At 47.1% G+C, this 19,130-nt stretch overlaps 1 protein-coding gene across 6 annotated transcripts in view; it reads left to right on the top strand.

The window, feature by feature from the left end:
- Positions 1-19,130, top strand: part of DHRS12 (dehydrogenase/reductase 12) — a 40,813-nt gene that overhangs the window by 17,687 nt on the left and 3,996 nt on the right. For 5 of the 6 annotated variants that reach the window (XM_060194877.1, XM_007521565.3, XM_060194881.1 and 2 more), the window contains 3 exons: positions 16,524-16,585; positions 17,727-17,831; positions 18,765-18,855. In XM_060194877.1, the coding sequence (XP_060050860.1) occupies positions 16,524-16,585; positions 17,727-17,831; positions 18,765-18,855 (258 nt within the window). The remainder of the gene's footprint in view (positions 1-16,523; positions 16,586-17,726; positions 17,832-18,764; positions 18,856-19,130) is intronic. The other variant, XM_060194878.1, reaches the window with a different exon arrangement.

Here is a 19,130-nt window from a genome sequence, read left to right as displayed (position 1 = left end):
AAGCACACATAGTGTTCAAGACTGGCACAAGGATTCTGGTTTAAGCCCTGGCTCCACACCTGCTGGGGAATCACATTACAAGCAGTGAATCAGGTGTGCAGGTGTCTTTCTTTCTTTTTCTTTTTTTTAAAAGAATTATTTATTTATTTTTTAATATTTATTTATTCCCTTTTGTTACCCTTGTTGTTTTATAGTTGTAGTTCTTATTGTTGTTATTGATGTCGTCATTGTTGGATAGGACAGAAAGAAATGGAGAGAGGAGGGGAAGACAGAGAGGGGGAGAGAAAGACAGACACCTGCAGACCTGATTCACTGCCTGTGAAGTGACTCCCCTGCAGGTGGGGAGCCGGGAGCTTGAACCAGGATCCTTTCACCGTCCTTGCACTTTGTGCCACATGCGCTTAACCCACTGTGCTACCACCGGACTCCCGCAGGTGTCTTTCTTTCCCCCTCTCTGTCTTCCCTTCCTCTCAGTTTCTCTCTGTCCTATCCAACAACAACAACGGGAAAAAAGATGGCCACCAGGAGCAGTGGATTTGTGGTGCAGGCACCTAGCCCCAGTAATAACCAAGGAGGCAAAAAAAAAGCTAGTTGGCGTATTGCACCAAAGTAAAAGACTCTGGGGTGGGCGGGTGGGTGGGGAGAATACAGATCCAAGAAGGATGACAGAGGACCTAGTGGGGGTTGTATTGTTATACGGAAAACTGGGAAATGTTATGCATGTACAAACTATTGTATTTACTGTTGAATGTAAAGCATTAATTCCCCAATAAAGAAATTAAAAATAAAAAGCTAGAAGCGATGGGTACAAGTCAAAATTTCACTGTTGTTGTAGATAAGGTCAGTTGGTGATGAGGATCAGTTTGAGAGACAGACAGGCTCCCTAACATTTCCCTCCAGAGTCAGACACTCTCATCCTCCTCCAGAAAGAGGATGAACAGGAAGCGGGCTGACCAGGTCAAGTTTATTGCTTCCAAATTTATTAAGTTGATTATTAGTGCTTTACCTTTCTGGGATGAAGGGACTTGGTGGCTTGGGGTGGGTGGGTGGGATGAATCACACTTGTTGTTATGGAAACTACACAAGAATGGGGGAAAACCTTTTACCTTCTGGCAAGGTCATTCTATATTTGTTTTAGTAAATACCTGAGAACTAACTATGAAATGGTGCAGGTTTCACATGAAATATTCCCACCTCTGAGTGTGTTCTAAATGTGGGATGGTGGCCAAAGGAACCAAAAGTCCCCAAGGGTAAGTCAGGCCACCATTTACCCTGTATCTCTATCGGAAGACAGACGCTCCGGGGAGAGGAAGCACGCTCACAGGTGGTTCTCAGCAGGACACGCTTTGCGGCCGGTGGGGTCCAGGGTCAAAGAACAAAATGGGACCCCTTGTTTAAAATTTATTAAGAATTTTTCAATACAGGGGGGCAGGTGGTGGTACACCTGGTTGTGTGCACATGTTACAGTGCTCAAGGACCCGAGTCCTCAGTCCCCATCTGCAGGGGGAAAGCTTCATGAGTGGTGAAGCAGTGCTGCAGGTGTCTATCTTTATCCCTCTCCATCACCCCTTCCCTCTCAATTTCTGGCTGTGTCTATCCAATAAATAAATAAATAAAAGAATTTTGAATACATAAAAAACAGAGAATTACACTAAACCAGAGACCTTCTGAGGTGCAGGAGCCCCCATTTGAGGCATAGAATGAGCCAACTCTACTGCTTGCTCATCTACCTGTCCACCGTCCAACACAAACCTGTGGGGGCGTTTGCTGTGTGCTGGGCACTGGGGAGCATGGTACATACATTTCTCATTTGACTCTCAGGACTACCCTCTGGTGGAGGCATTACTGCCCACACAGTGCAGAAGAAGAGGCCAGTGAAATAGATCGCTTGGATAGTGACTTGCTTTTGCCATGTGCCTGACCCAGGTTGGAGCCCAGCTCCTGCTGCATTAAAGGAAGCTTCAGTGCTGTGTTTTGTGTGTCTGTTTCACTTTCTTTCTGAAGAGAGAGAGAGAGAGAGAGAAAGAGGGACTGAGTGATGGCTCACCCAATTGAACGTGCATGTTACCATGTTCAAAGACCTGAGTTCAAGCCTCTGTTCTCCACATATAGGTGGAACGTTTCATGAACAGTGAAGCAGTGATGCAGGTGTCTGTCTTTCTCTTTCCCTCTCTATCTCCCCCTCCCTTCTCAATTTTTCACTGTCCTATTAAATCAAAGAAAAGCTAAATAAATAAATAAATAAAATAAAAGGGTGGGGGTATGTGGGGCTGCCTGGAGCAGTGGATTCTTAGTGCAGTCACTGAGCCCCAGCCATAACCCTGGTGGAGAGAGAGAGAGAGAACCAGAACCAGAACCAGAATCAGAATCAAGAGAGCACTATAACCTGCTCAAGGTCAAGTGGAAGAACCAGGATTTGAACCCAGGTCTGTCTACCTCCACAGTTCAGGACACAGTTCTCTGAACCGTCATGATTTCTTTTCTCATACCTGTCACTGTGTTATGGTGGAGCAAGTACTGAGGGAGTGACCAGCCATGTCAGAGGGAGAACAAACTGGAGGGTGAGGCAGTGCCAAGAGGCCCCTCTGCCTTCACTGAGAACATGGGCAGGCACACTGCGATCTAGAGAGGCGGCCTTTTTGATGATTATGCTGCGGGTTATGTTGTATTTCAGAATGGATCCGGTCTGCTTCTCAGGAGCTTGATAACTCTTCATTTCCATTTCCTCCTTGTGTTAGAAACATTTTATTGATCTTTCCAACCTCTCTGAGAAGCATACTAATTCTTATGCCTCACTACTTATTCATTCTCTCTAGAGTGGAAGAGTACAATACACACAGAGGCATGTCAGTAGCAGAGGGGCCAGTGGGAACGTGCCTTTGCCTGACAGATGAGGAGGTGCAGAGAGATGAAAACAGTACTCTGAAGCAGGTTCAGAGCCCAGACCGCTGTCTCAGCCCTCAGAAACTGCTGGCTGCCTTTCTAATAGGAAACATGTCTTCCCAGCCTGGTTATGTAATGTAGGATGGGCTGTTTGGCAATGTTGAAGATTCATTTAGGACTCTAGAAATGTTTCCAGTTCCCACCCAAACACTCAGGTTCCTCACATTTGGAGGACAGGACAGACAGATGCCCATGTCTGCAGAATTTATCACCAGAGGGTTTGGAAGCCAGAGGTTTAAATGTGAGAGGTTATCAGAGCCCCTCCATAGCTCCTTGTTGAGACCTGGTCTGTGAATTAGATAAAAGTTTGGAAGTAAGTCTTAGTGTTTTGTGGGGGTGGCAGGGACATGGATTTTCCTAGTTTACCCCACCAGGGACAAACTGAGCCAGATGCTCACTGCAGATCTATGAGTGAATGAGTTATAGCTGAGAGCAAATCTGTTTGGTTGCTGATCCTACCTCTGTATTTGTAGTCTTTTCGTATCCTTGACATTTTGCCCATTGGCATTCAGTGGCAATGAGAGTGCGTGAGGAGTGAAGACAGATTAGAGGGAGAGGGGAGAGGAAGAGCTATGCTAAGTGCTCTGCTGGCAGCCAGCCATTGCCTGGGCCACACAGACCAAAACTCACCCACACCTCACCTCTCACACCTCAGGACATAAGGTCAGGACAGGCTCCACCTCCTCCAGGTCAGCTGTGTCATTGACAAATCGGCTGTTATGGACAGTTGGGGGCCTGAGCGTGCTGGCAGAGGTGGGGGAATTCTGTTCAGGTCCTTCTAGGAAGGCACACATCTAATAACAATAAACTTCTTGTCACTTGATGCTCTGTTATTTGGAGATCTCTGTGCACCAGCCCATCCACACACCGATGGCAACTGCTATTTAAATTCAGGACCCAGGATCCTAAACAACTTCATAGTGGTCTCTACTGAGCACTTCCCATGTTCCAGGTTTGTTTTAGCATTTTTCTTTTATTATTATTATTATTATTTCATTCCGTCCCCATAACAACTTTACAGATTTGCATGGAAATGGAGTGTTAGATGTAGTCTGCAACCTCAGTCTGTGATTCATCGTCCCAGACAACAAAATTATAGTTGGTGTATTTTGGGTGTAGGATTGTATCTGTCAGCTATTGCTGAGTAACAAGCTCTCCAGAAGATTCCAGAGGCATTCAGTAGGTATATAGGCAGGCTAGCCTCAGCTGAACTTAGTTGGGTATATCTAAGTTTTGGATTTCTAAGCTGGGTCCTTTGGCAATGACCCAAGGCCATGTGCAAGCATATGCCAAGTCTCTGCTTGCTCTACCTCTATTAATGTGTGAGGCGAACATGATAACCGCTCCACTACAGAAACTGGTGCCCTCCTCTGTCATTGTCCAGTGACCAACACCAGTCATTCCAAGAGCTCAGCATGAAGTGAGGAAGAGGGAATAATGCTTCAGACAATCATCTACCACATGAATCTACTTTATTACACTCTAGCTGCTTGGAAAGAAATTATTTGAGTTTGATGTGGTAACTAATAACTAAAATATTAATGAACAAATGCCTTATTTGCTCAGCAGGCATTTAAAGAATACCGACTGTATGCTAGACACTGTGGTTAATGATGAGGTGTGAGAGAATTAGACACTTGAATGATTTAAAGTAGGTTCTATTCATTAATGAGGAGAACAAGGGTACAAAGCCTTGGAGAAGACCAAAGCATGGCACTGACAAGATGGGGTATTTTCATAGACACTGTGTTGGTGCCAGACATTCTGTCTTATCAACAGTCAGTTCCCAGAGCTTTCTCCATGCATCTTTTTTGTTTCTAAGCCCTCCTTCCATCTCATGAACCTTTAAGATTCCTAGTGAAGTATACTGCTTAGGGAACAGCAAATACTATGGACATGTTAGCTAGTCTATCTATTTTAAAAACATCTAGACTGGGAGTTGGGCGGTAGTGCAGCAGGTTAAGCACAGGTGGTGCAAAATGCAAGGACCAGTGTAAGGATCTGGGTTCGAGCTCCCAGCTCCCCACCTGCAGGGGCACTGCTTCACAAGTGGCGAAGCAGATCTGCAGGTGTCTATCTTTCTCTGCCCCTCTCAGTCTTCCCCTCCTCTCTCCATTTCTCTCTGTCCTATCCAACAGTGACGACATCATCAACAACAATAACTACAACAATAAAAAAACAAGGGCAACAAAAGGGAATGAATAAATATTTAAAAAAAAAAAACACATCTAAACCCTTTGATGTGAAATTTCAATCCTTTGATGTCATATCCCACTAGCTTCCCAAACATACTTCCCATTATCCTCTGACATGGAGTTTCTACCAGTCAGCTCATTATTTTTTAAGTATTGTGTTTATTTATTTATTTATTGGCTAGAGATAGGGAAAGGGGAGGGAAGATAGAGAGGGAGCAAGACACTTGCAGCATTGCTTCACTTCTCATGAAGTTTTCTCTCTGCAGGTGGGGACCCGGAGTTTGAACTCAGGTCCTTATACATGGTACTGTGTATGCTCTACCAGATCCACCAGCACTTGGCTCCAGCCCATGGTTTTTGAAATGAGCCACTAGCCATAGGCCTCTATGCTTCTGTCCCTGCAGCTCTTCTATGTGGGATGTCTCCTATCAGGTCAACACTCACTTCGTTGTGACTCTGCTGGGAACACTTGCCCTGAGCATGGCCGAACTCCTCTTGGCTTCCACCTGTCAGTGTTCAGTAGAAACCACCTGTGGATATGTTGGTTTCTTGCATAGCACATGGGTAGAGGTACTGCCTGACTTTTGGAGAAGCTCAACCAGGGATGATGGAGCAGAGCTGTCACACGGCTGGATCTGTAATCCCTTTCTTCCAGCTATGTTCCGGTATACATGTTGTTAACTTACTTAAGCCTTGTGTTCTAGCTCTGTAAAACAGAATAATGTAGATTCTGGGTGAGGATTTCTCGTGTGTGTGTGTGTGTGTGTGTGTGTGTGTGTGTGTGTGTGTGTGTGTGTGTGTAGCTAAGGCTTCACACATGCACCGTATCACCACTCTTCTTTCTCTCTTATTTTTTTTGCCTTTCCCCCCCTTTTGTTGCCCTTGTTGTTTTATGTTGTAGTTATTATTGTTGTTGTTATTGATGTCATCCTTGTTGGATAGGACAGAGAGAAATGGAGAGAGAAGGGGAAGACAGAGAGGGAGAGAGAAAGATAGACACCTACAGACCTGCTTCACTGCCTGTGAAGCGACTCCCCCGCAGGTGGGGAGCCAGGGACTCAACTGGGATCCTTACGCTGGTCCTTGCGCTTCGTGCCACATGCACTTAACCTGCTGCGCTACTGCCTGGCTCCCTCCTTTTTCTTTTTTGACACCAGTATTACCACTGGGGCTCAGTGTCTGCACTGTGAATCCACCACTCCTGGAAGCCATTTATTTGTTATTTATTTAAAATGATGATAAAGATAGAACTAGGGGGAGAGAGTGGGAGAGAGAAAGAAAAAGAGAGGCACAAAAAAAAAAAAGAAGGAAGGAAGGAAGGAAAGAAAGAAAGAAAGAGAATGAAAAATGGAGAAAGACAAAGAGAAACACCTGCAGCTTGCTCTTCCACTGATGAAGCTTCACTTTGCAGGTGGGAACTGGGAACTTGAACCTGGGTAGCTTGTATGTTTTACTGGTTGCATCACTGCTCAGTTCCAGACTACTTTTTTTGTTCATTCAGAGAGAAATAGAGGGGGCTGGATGATGGTGCAGCTTGTTGAGCACGCACATTGCAGTGTACAGGACCCAGGTTCAAGTCCTCAGTCTCCACCTCCATGGGGGAAACTTCATGAGCTATGAAGCAGTACTACAGGTATCTCTCTCTTCCTCTCCATATCCTCTCCTGTCTTAATTTCTATCTGTCTTTATCCAATGTAAATAAAATTCAAGTATTTTTAAAAGAAATAATTAGAGATAGAGATAACCAAAGCTTCCTCCAGTGGTGGTCCAGGGGCTTGGATGTGGGCAGCATACTTAGCAAGTCACATACCCTACCCAGTGAAATATCTGAGCCTACAATAGATATTAAAGTTCTTTACTCAAGAGAAAAAACTTGTGTTCACACAGTAACACGCACACAGATTTTTTTTATAGAAGCTTTGTTTTTATTCATAATCACCCCAAATGGGAAACAACTCAGATGATCTTCAACTAGAGGACAGATTGAAGGGTGCTACAGAATGCTATGCTGCTATTAAAAAAAGGGGGTACAGTATTCTCATTTGCAACAGTAGGGGTGAACAGTGTTAAATGCTTTGGTGAAAGTCAAGTCAGGCACAACAGGATGTCTAGTATGTGATTCTGCTCCTGTGACACTGTGGGGAAGACAGGCCCAGAGGGACTGAGGAGAGGTCAGAGATTGCCAAGGGCTGAGGGTGGGAGAAGGGGGTGGCCACAAGGATGACAATGAAGAATGATTTGGGGGGGCATGGGGCTTCTGAATCAAAGCACAATCTTATGCATAATTTCCCCAGCCTATGCCTTTGCAAAACTGCTTAGGATTGTACTTGCATATTCATATACATAGAAACTTACTATGAAAAAAAAAAGCAAGAAAAGGAAAGTATATTTCCCAGCATATGCTAGCATATGGTGAGCTGATGTCTTAGTAGCAAGCATATATATATATATATTTTATTTCTATGGCTTCTCAGTGTTCTTCCTTAGTAATAAGTGGATTCCTTGGAGCGGAACTGTGTTCAGCCTCATTCTTTTCCAGGATGTGGACACTGGTCACCCACACACACCTGAGCCTGGTCATTGCTTTCACACTAGCAAAGTTATTCTTAGTTTCTTTTAAATATATATTTGGGGGGCGGGTGGTAGTGCAGTGGTTAAGCGCACATGGTGTGAAGCTCAAGGGCCAGTGTAAGGACCCCAATTTGAGCCCCTGGCTTCCCACCTGTAGGGGAGTTGCTTCACAAGTGGTAAAGCAGGTCTGCAGGTGTCTGTCTTTCTGTCCCCCTCTCCCTCTCTGTCTTCCCCTCCTCTCTCCATTTCTCTCTGTCCTATCCAACAACAACAACAGCAATAACAATAATAACAAGGGCAACATAATGGAAAAAAGTGGCCTTTAGGAGCAGTGGATCGTAGTGCAGGCAACGAGACCCAGCGATAACCCTGGAGGCAATATGTATATTTACTTTACTGAGGAGATACAGAGAAAAGGAAACAGTGAACGCTGCTCAGCTCTGGCTTACAGTGGTGCTAGGGATAGAACCTGGAACCTCAAGAGCCTCAGGCCTAAAAATCTTTGTGCATAACCATTATGCTGCCTCCCTAGCTCTCTTAATATCTTCTAAGGCAAGTCCCACTTCACTACATTTTTAACACAGAGGATAGACACAAGGTGAGGAGGGCAGGTTTCAGAAAATAGGAGTGGGCAGTGGGACTGGAGTTCCTGAAGCCACAAGCAAGAACCTCTGTTGCTCCAGAAGGACTGTGGGCCCCTGGGAGAGGTTTCTGGTCTTACATTGTACTGGAGAGCTCTGTTTAGTCTTCCCAGGAGAGAGAATCAATAAGCACAAAAGTCAGAGATCATACTCACTGGCCTTTGGTTTTTATAGCTGTCAAGGCTGCTTTGAATGAAGCACCAAAACCTCCCAGAGCAGATGTGTGGAGGCCTTCCCATGGGGCTACATTTTGTGGTGGTGACGTGGGGGTGAGGGAGTTGTGCTCTAGGGCAGCCCTTCTCCTTTGTTCTCTGGGGCCTGTACCCCCCACCCCCGCACTTCCTGATCCACCTCCAGGTCCATAGGCCCAGGATCAGCTCTGAGTATCTGCCTGGGTGTTGGTGGGTGTATTTCAAGAAGTGCCTTCTCACAGTGGTTCTGACAGTCTCTCATTTGGGGAATTTAAAAACAAAATCCCAATTAAGCATCTTCGTTGCTTTTAATGAGCTGAAGTCCCAATGCCCACACTCAGGTTCTCCCTGCTGTGAGGCGGGCTCTGTCACTGTGTCCCAAGTGTAGGAGGCAGGAGCCTCCCTCGCATGTGACGGCAGGGAGCAGATTCAGTCACCTCCCACAGCAGAAGTGCTGGTTTTGCTGTGGTTCCCTGGGCATGGCTCTCCCTGGCCTGGGCACCTTTCTGCCTACATGTGAGTGATTTGGAGACTACTGTAGGTGGCCAGGGCACTCCCCTCCTTCCTCAGGTGCCTCCTTTTCACCAGTGCTCATGGATATCCATTCACATGTTGCAGCCTGGAAGAGGATACAGAGGATAAAGCGTGGGGTTCTGATTTCATTCCCTAGCATCGCATGTGACAAAGTGATGCTCTGGTTCTTTCTTTCTCTTTTGCTCCCTCTCTCTATCATTAATAACTAAAAGGAGAAAGCAAAACTAAAAGCTTGCTAGGCTCCTCCATTAGGTGATCAACTCTTTGGATTTTCTGAGACTGAGCTGGCTCCCAGCACTCAAAACATTTAGTGCTGAAACCAGCAAACCGGGACAGGTTGGGCTGAGGTGCTCAGCCCACCCTCCAGGGTGTCAGCCCACCCCTCACCCCATTCCTCTTCTTCACATCCAGCCCCTCTCTGCTTCCCAAACACCTGCACCCAGTGCAGCACAGTTTTATTATAAGAAATGTGAAAATTATGATCCATTTTCTCTCACCAATCAATGCTTAACTCTAGTACTGTGAAAATATATTTTGCCCAGGCTGGGCAGTGGCACACCCAGTTGAGCACACACATGACCATGTGCAGGGACTCAGCTTTAAACCCCTGACCCCAGCTGCAAGGGGGAAGCTTCTCGAATGGTGAGGCAGAGCTGCAGATGTCTCTCTCTTACTCTCTGTCTCTCCCTCCCTTCTTAGTTTCTCTCCGACCTATGAAATAAAATAAAATAAAATAGGAGGGAGGGAGGGAAGAAAGAAGGAAGGAAGAAAAAAGGGGAAAATGTATCATTCCCAAAGTGTAGTTTGATTTGGGGAGCACCAGAGGGTGATAGAGTGTTTGAGTGGAAGTGTCAGTGTGGTCAGTCCTCTGCCCTTCTCCTTCAGCATTGCCCGAGCTTGACACAGTTTTCCATCCCCTTAATTAGCTTATATAGAGAGATTTGCTTCAAGTCATGTACCCATGCAATAAAGGTCCTTGTTGCCATATTTAGAAGCCTGTGTCCAACATAAATTCTACTCCCTGCTCTCCTTGTTGTAATGAGCCTCCATTGGCATAATGAGTTCCTTGGAAGCAAGGCATTGTGTAAATTAAAAATACTAATGAGTCATAATGATAATGGATTATTTGACTTATTACAGGGAACAGGACTCACCTTGGGCGCATTTTCCCCATTGTTGAAGGTGGCTACCTTTAGCCCTCTCTTGGGGTCCTGAAATCTAAACTGTTTTATTTCTCTCCTCCTCCTCCTTCTTCTCCTTCTTCTTCTTTTAAATAGAGAAATTGAGAGGAAAGGAGGAAATAGGGAGAGTGAGAGACTTGCAACACTGCTTCACTGCTAATGAAACTTCCCTCTTGTAGTTGGGGACCAGGGACTTGAACCTGGATCCTGGTGCAGTGAAATGCATGTGTTCTACCAAGTCCACTAACTGTCCCCACCCCCTTTTGATTTCCTTATCAAAACTAAATTTTCCTTTTGTCTCAGATCTTAACTAGTCATTCTTGGGAAGAAGGAAGTTTCTGAACTGATTCATACTAAGCTGTGAATGCCCAAGGACCCAGGGTGCTATTTCCATGGATGTCTTACACTTGCCTTCCAAGAGACATTCTTATTCTAAAGGTGGTTGATCAGCACTGACTAATTAGATACTATAGCTAAGAACAACAGAACATCCCAGGAGTGGTCTCATTACAAGTAACAGGACCCCACTCATATCAGACACACATTGATAATCTGCTGCTGGGATACAGGGGCAGCACTCTCCGATCTCAGAAGCAGATACTTGGGCTCCAGAAGGTCAGGGTAGGGCAGGGGGCTGTGTAGACTGTTGCTGTCCACAGGCTTGACACAGCTGCTCCACTATTCTCTGTCTGCAGGCAGCCCTTGCTACTGTTCCATGCACCTCCCTTTTGGTCAAGAGCTCCATTTCCACGCTCATGGGCCAGGGTCCGACTGGCACAGCAGGGACAGGTGACACCCGAGCTCAGTCCTCTCTACCCCTGAAGTCTAGGCTGCATGGACCACAGTGTCTGGCCCAGCGTAACAGTTTGGTTGTGGGGGTTTGCTGTTGTTCAAAGCAACATAATTAAAACATGAAGTTCACCTGCTTTACCTTATGCCTAACCGAGGTTTGAGCCTGACCCCCATCACATTGGAGGGAGCTTTGGTTCTGTGGTGTCTTTTCTTGTCTTCTTATTGCCTCAGGGTTATCACTGGGGCTCAGTGCCAATACTACAGGACTTTTTCCTTCCTTCCTTCCTTCCTTCCTTCCTTCCTTCCTTCCTTCTCTCCTTCCTTCCTTCCTTCATTCCTTCCTTCCCCCCTTCCTTCCTTTTATCAGAGCGCTGCTCAACTCTGGCTTATGGTGGTGTAGGGAATTGAACCTGGGACTCTGGAGCCTCAGGGAAGAAAGTCCCTTTACAAAACCATTATTCTATCTTCCCCTGCCCCAGTGCCAGCACTATGAATCTACCACTCCTGGTAGCATTCTTTTCTTTTTTCCTGTTTTATTTTATTGGCTAGGACAAAGAGAAATTGAGAAGGGTGGGGGAGATAGAGAGGGAGACAGAAAGATAGATACCTGCAGACCTGCTTCACCACTTGTGAAGCTCCCCCTCTTGAGTCGGGGCTTGAACTTGGGTCCTTACACATTGTATTGTGTGCACTCAACTGGGTGTACCACCACATGACTCCCTCTCTTGTCTTTTCAACTATCTGAAAAGTTGGCCTGGAGTGGTAAGGACAAAACAAACATGAAACTGGGCCCATCCTTAAGAGGAAGGTTTTGCCTAACGCTTTTGGGAACTGGAGCACTAGAATTGGAAGGCAGGAGAGTAAAGGCTGCCGGCTCAGGTGTTAATGACACCTGGTTGGTTCTGTGTGAGCTGGGCAGGAAGCCCCCAGTGCAGGGCCTCCTAAGGCAACAGTGACTTGCCACAAGGGAACCCAGGCCTGCTCCCTTAGCACAGGTGTTGGATGGGCCTCAGCCTGGCTTAATGACTTGAGGGAGAGTGGCCATCTGTTTTCCATTTTGGATCGATTTGCTGGGGCCTCGGACAAATCACTAGTAGGGACTCTCTATTCTTTAATTTGTTTATTTTGGATAGAGACAGATAAATTGAGGGGAGTGGGAGAGAGAGAGAGAGAGAGAGAGAGAGAGAGAGACGCATCTGCAGCACTGCTTCACTGCTTGTAAAGCTTCCTCCCTGTATGTGGGGACCAGGGACTTGAACCTGGAGGCTTGAGCATGGCAACAAGTCTTACAGGGCACACCACCACCCGGTCCCTAGAAATTCTCTTTAATTCAAATTCTTTTAGTACAAAAAACTGTGTGTATATACATGCAGACATAGTACTTATTTTATGTTGTTATTTTAGCAGACTATTGTTTTTTCTCTTTTCCAGCCTGGAAAGGCTGACAGTCCTCAGAAAGCCAAAACAAAGATGAAACTGGGCCCACCCTTAAGAGGAAGGTTTTGCCCAATGTTGTTGGGAACTGGAGCACTAGAGTTGGAAGGCAGGAGAGTAATGGCTGCCAGCTCAGATGTTAACGACCAGGGCTCAGGCCCTGGTCGGTTCTGTGTGCCCACAGGGAGCATAGAGGGTTCAAGATGGTTTGTAAGTCATAGATTTGTGTTTATTCTCTTTCCAGGGGAAGAAGCATGCTGGCAGGTGGAAGAGCTTCATATTTTCTTTGGAATGATGAAGCTGGTGTCCTAGGAGGTATTCACAAAGTGTATTCAAGGCCTCCAATGTGCTGATCTGGGAAGTGGGTGGACAGGGAGAAGGGCTTGTGTTGTTTCTTCTTAGTTGAGGGGACAGAGAGAAACTGAGAGGGAAGGGGGAGATACAGAGGGAGAGAGAAGGGGCTGGGTAGTAGCACAGCAGGTTAAGTGCACATGACGCAAAGTGCAAGGACCAGAGTATGGATCCTGATTTGAGCCCCCAGCTCCCCACCTGTGTGTGAGGGGGTCACTTCACAAGCAGTGAAGCAGGTCTGCAGGTGTCTATCTTTCTCTCCCTCTCTCTGTATTCTCCTCCTCTCTGGACTTCTCTTTGTCCTAACAAACAACAACAACAATGTCAACAACAAATACAATAACAACAAGGGCAACAAAATGAAAAAAAGTGGCATCCAGGAGCAGTGGATTTGTAGTGCAGGCACCTAGCCCCAGCAATAATCCTGGAGGCAAAAAAAAAAAGAGAGAGAGAGAGAGAAAGAGAGAGGGAGAGAGGGAGAGAAAGAGACCTGCTTCACACTCATAAAGCTTCTTCCCCCCTGTAGGTGGGGACTGGGAGCTTGAATCTGCGTCCCTGTGCGTGGTAGCATGTGCACTCAACTGGGTACTCTTCTCAAGTCCTGAAGCTGTGACCATGATGAGAGCAGCTGGTGGGAGCACAGGGTCAGCTGCTCTGCTCAGCTGAGGGTGGTAATGTCTAAACTGCTACAGGCATTGGCTCACTGGGCCTGGGGCAGAAAACAAAGCACAGCCATCCCCTGGGCAGGAAGCAGAGATGCAGAGGGGCTCACCCCAGCTCTCACCCACCCTGGAGAGAGGTTCAGCCCTCAGCCTCATTTGGGCCTCCAGGTAGGGCAGGTGGCTGCTGGAAGGGGCTTTGGACCTGCTTGGGAGCCTGCTTGTGACAGTCTCTTATGCAGAGTACTGGGGCAAAGCACTTGTGGCGGAAGTCCTTTTGGCCCCTGGCAGACTGAGTCATAGGGAAAGCTGTCATTAGTGGACACAAAGGCAGCATCCAAAGCCACTGGATGGAGGGGAACAGCTGTGAGAGACCAAATGTTCACAGATCTTTAAAAATCCCCCAGTGACCAATAAGGGAAGCCCTCCAAAAGAATTAATGGGGTCATGGACAGCTAAGAATGTCTGGGATAAAAGTGTGGCCTCATGGTTTCACATAGTAATACGGAAACAAAATGGCATCTGCCCAAGTGCACAGAGACATGTGCTTATTTCACTGTAAATGAAACAGGGTGGATCAGCTATTGTCTTCCTTTCTGCAAGTAAAGAAGTCAAGGCTGAAAATGTTTTGTTGAGGTGCCTTTAGTCACAGTGCTGGTGGGTGCTGTCCCAGGCTCACACACTCTCTCCACAGTCCCCCAGACCTTGTCCATGGTGCCAGGTGCTCTGTGCCTAAGGGGCAGGACATGGCATGGGCAGAACTGATCAAGCAAGAGCTCTGGCTGCCCCCAGAAAAGCACCTAGGACCATGTTATTGCGGACCTCTTGTTCTTCCACCTTGTTCTCAGCTCACTCAAGTTAGGGTAGACCTGTTATTTACAAGCTACAGATAAGGGAGTCAGGAGGTAGCACAGCAGGTTAAGCGCAGGTGGCGCAAAGTGCAAGGACTGGCATAAGGATCCCGGTTTGAGCTCTCGGATCCCCACCTGCAGGGGAGTCACTTCATAGGTGGTGAAGCAGGTCTGCAGGTGTCTATCTTTCTCTCCTCCTCTCTGTCTTCCTCCCTCTCTCCATTTCTTTCTGTCCTATCCAACAGTGACATCAATAACAACAACAATAATAACTACAACAATAAAACAACAAGGGGAACAAAAAGGGAATAAATAAATATTTTTTAAAAAGCTACAGATTGATGCGTGAACACAGAAATAATAGTCCTACCAGTCAGAGGTGAGGAATTGTAAACATTTCAGTATAGCAGAAATCATACTTTAACATATATTCTCCTCATTCTGACATTTGTTTCCTTAAAAGAAAACAAAAATACAATTGTGTTAATCCCTGCTGTCTTATACTTTTCATCCCATGTAGAGGATCTTTTCATGTCAAAAACATTTCAGCAGTATCTTTCTTGTTTGATTAAAAACATTATCTGCTGTATGATTATGGAAATCATTGTAGGCTCATTGTAAAGATATTCAAATTGAAACAGTGCAGAAATGCACTGAAAGACACACTTTATTCAACCCTGCCCCACCCTTGTGATGCCAGCAATGTGACCAAGCTTCCTACTCACAGTCCACACAGAGATTAGATGGAATGCAATGTGTGGATAGATGTAAAGTGGGCCCATAGGCAGTTCTGCAGTGCTTTTCCTTCCTAAAGTGTAGGCATGCTTCCATCTCAGCATGAAGCTGTTCTGATCTGGAGAACAGAAAACCCTGATGAGATGGGAGAAGGGACAGAACAGCAAGCAGGAGCAACAGGGCACTCAATCTAGCACACAGACTAGAGGTGCTCCTTGCTAAGTGAGATAAGCCAGAAAGAGAAGTATCGGTTGGCCTCACTCATAGGTGAAACTTGAGAAACCAAGAGAGGGCAAGCACAGGGTAAAACATGGGTGAGCTGTGGTCTACTGCAGTGGAGCCAAAGACTCTAAAGGCAGAGGTGGGAGGGGACCAAGGGACCAAGGAGAACCCAGTGCATGATGGCAGAGGGCTGCATTTGGTGGTGGGAGTGATACGCTGACTTCTAACTCAGGGAGGTAAGGAAATCTACTTTGTGACAATTACAGCGGTCTTGTAAACTATTGTTTCTACCAATAGTGGTTTGGAAAAAAAAAAAAAGAAGGAATTGTTCAAGCCCCCAGCTCCCCACCTGCAGGAGAGTAGATTCACAGGTGGTGAAGCAGGTCTGCAGGTGTCTATCTTTCTCTCCCCCTCTCTGTCTTCCCCTCCTCTCTCCATTTCTCTCTGTTCCCTATCCAACAATGATGACATCAATAACAACAACAATAAAGAACAAGGGCAACAAAAGGGAATAAATAAATATTTTAAAAATGAATGAATTAAAAATAAATACATAGGGCCTGAGCGATGGTGCACCTGGTTGAACACACACATTACCATGCTCAAGGACCTGGGTTCAAGCTCCCAGCCCCTCCACCTGCAGGGGGAAAACTTCACAAGTGGTGAAGCAAGACTGCAGGTGTCTCTCTTTCTCTTTCCCTATTTACCCCTCCTCTCAATTTCTCTCTGTTGTTCTATCAAAAAATTAACAAACTAAAAAATAAATGGTTCTTTTTAAAATATTTATTTACTCATTCCTTTTTGTTGCCCTTGTTTTTTTATTGTTGTAATTATTGTTGTTGTTGTTATTGATGTCATTGTTGTTGGATAGGACAGAGAAAAATGGAGAGAGGAGGGGAAGACAAAGAAGGGGAGAGAAAGACAGACACCTGTAGACCTGCTTCACCACTTGTGAAATGACCCCTCTGCAGGTGGAGAGCTGGGGGCTCAAACCAGGATCCTTACCCCGGTCCTTGAACTTTGTGCCACCTGCACTTAACCCACTGCGCTACTGCCCAACTCCCCAAATGCTTCTTTTTTAAAAAAATGTTCTTTGGATCAGGAAGAGCTGGCCCTTCCCACCTGCCTCCTCAGTGTGTGTGTGTGTGTGTGTGTGTGTGTGTGTGTGTGTGTGTGTGTGGTAGTCCCTCACATGACCCTCTGTGTCTGCCCCCCTGCTCCAGGTGTCTACATTCTCACCATTGCCCTCATCCCTGTGCTGGAGAAAGAACATGACCCCAGAGTGGTGAGCTGGCTTTGGGATATTTTGTGAGGAGATTTTTGTTCCTGATGGGTGGGTAGCTATCCTCCTTCATTGCCCTTTGCCTTGACTGCCCTAAGGCAGCTGTTCTGTCCAACTCCATGAGGGAAACCAGATTCTCCCCCCGGGCCCCTCAATGTAATCTTCCAAAGTCAAGTCTTGCTGCTCCGGCCTACAGTGTCCAGTGGCCAGCTTGGTGCTTCTTGCCAAGGACTCCAAACTAGAGGGAGCGCCTGACATGAGGACTGGAGTTCCCAAATTTTTGTTCTGGCAGGGAAGACTTTCTGGGAGCACCATCCTCCATCCTTGTTTCCCACCCCCTACCCTCGGCTCTCAAGGGCTCCCACTTCCCCTGCCTCTTCTGTGGGTGAATCTCATCTCCTAGTCCTACAGACTCCCTGTGCAGGACCTTGCAAAGAGGTGGGTCACAAGGCCAGTTTTTCCAGAAGTCACCACAGGCTTTCCTGGAAGTCTGAGAATTGAGGAAGCACTGGGGATGGGAGGCTTCTGGGAAGCATATAAGCTGGGGGTGGTGGTTCATTTCCCAGGGAACATGCCACCTACATGGATGGGGACAGGTGGAAGGAACCTGTGCGTTCCTGGTGGGTTAAGGTGACACAAGTCAGATACCTCAGAATCAGTCTGTGGAGTGGCCACTTCTGCTGTGGGCAGAGTAACAATAGGCCCCTCCTCAACAGGGAGCTATGTCCTCATTCCTCCAAGCTATGAGTGTCACCTGAAGCTGAGTGTCACCAGTACAAGGCAGATGCAGCTAAGTGAAGGATCATGACATGGACATGACAGCTGGATTGTCCGGGGGCCCAACAGTGCAGAGATGGAGATGGAAATGGGCAGAGATGGAGATATTGTAGCCACATGCCCAGGGTCTCAGCTGCCTCTAGAAACTGGAACAGGCGAGAAGGGGACTACTCTCCCTAATGTCCCCAGGAGGAACACAGCTTTGCAGGTGTGCAGTTTCAGCTCAAAGGCCTAGTTATGCTCTGATTCCAGAACTCTGAATACACCTGTAGGGTGTTATTTCGCTGAACCTGTGGTTGAGCCAAGTTGAGTGGGAGGGCATCACAAACTTCTGTTTATGAACCCATCTCCACTGCACTTGCTGCAGATAACAGTCTCCTCAGGGGGAATGCTGGTTCAGAAACTGAACATCAACGATCTCCAGTCAGAAAGGACAGCATTTGATGGAACCATGGTCTACGCGCAAAACAAAGTAAGTGAGGTGGCTCTCTCAGCCCTGCGTCCCATGCGTTGACATGTCACATGGGTCTTTTGTTTCCAAGGAGGGCTTGTCCTAGGGTACACATTCTTGGGCATCTCAGTCCTCTGAGCAGCTCCTGAATTTTATTTTTATTTTTACTTGTCACCAGGTCTTCACTGGGACTTAGAGCTTGTACAATAAATCTTCTGTTCTCAGTGACCATTTGTCTTTCCTTTTGTTTTCCTTCCTTCCTTTCTTCCTTCCTCCCTTCCTTCCTTCCTTCCTTTCTTCTTTCCTTCCTTCCTTCCCTCTTTCTTTGGATAGTGATAGAAATTAAAGAGGGGGAGATAGAGAAAGACAGAGAAACATCTACAGCACTGCTCCACCACTGGTGAAGCTCTCACTCTGCAGATAGGGACCAGGGCTTGAACTCTGATCCATGTGCATGGTAACGTGTGCTCTACCCGGTGCAACACCACCCAGCTCCCCCTGAAAATGTTTCCTGGTTTAGAGGGACTCCTCTTCCCTGTAAGGAGCTCTGCTCAGATTGGAATGTCTTCATCTTGTCCTTAGGAGAAGTCAGGTCTGCTGTCACCTCCCTTTTGGGGGCATAGACCAACAGAGAAGGTGGTAGGAGCTGTCAACCCCTAGCCAGGAGCCCAGCAGTGGGGCCTATGCCTGCTCTGTGTTGAGAACAATCTGCAGGGTTCTGGGTCTATATCCTGTGTAGAGTCTACACCACCTGCAGGGAGGAAGGAGACTGGGCTCTGTGGGACCTGGCTGGGGAGCCTCCCCCCTCTCTCCCCACTGCGGAGGAAAGTGACTTCCAAGTGGGGTCTGTGCAGGCTGCAGGCCCTGGAGAGGGCCAGGTAGGGCTGTCCTCATGTCCACAGACAGTCCCTTGCCTCCCATCTAACAGACGCCTTTTCTCTCCCATCTGTCCAGAGGCAGCAGGTGGTCCTGACTGAGCACTGGGCCCGTGCACACCCCACCATCCACTTCTCATCCATGCATCCTGGCTGGGTCGACACCCCAGGTAGGCTGTCACCTCTAATTTCCATGCCACTTACATTTCATCTAAAAATACCTGAGCAGCCTCAGGAGCACTTCTCCCCAGGAATGGACCTAAAAGCAATGTAATGAGGACTGAGGAGAGGCATTTCCACTGGGAGAGACAGTGGGGACTAGAGAGGAAGGGGCTGGGGACAGTGGCCTGGTGGCTGGGGAGCTGGTGGACTCTGGCAGCCCTGTGTTTGGAGGAAGGATGGGTGGCCCAGGGAAATCACCTGGAGACACAGGGACCCAGGGAGG

This window comes from Erinaceus europaeus, chromosome 7 (assembly GCF_950295315.1).
Source record: "Erinaceus europaeus chromosome 7, mEriEur2.1, whole genome shotgun sequence".
Classification (NCBI taxonomy): Eukaryota; Metazoa; Chordata; class Mammalia; order Eulipotyphla; family Erinaceidae; genus Erinaceus; species Erinaceus europaeus.
The sequence above is the reverse complement of the archived record's forward strand: the minus strand, read 5'-3'. Positions and strand labels throughout refer to the sequence as shown.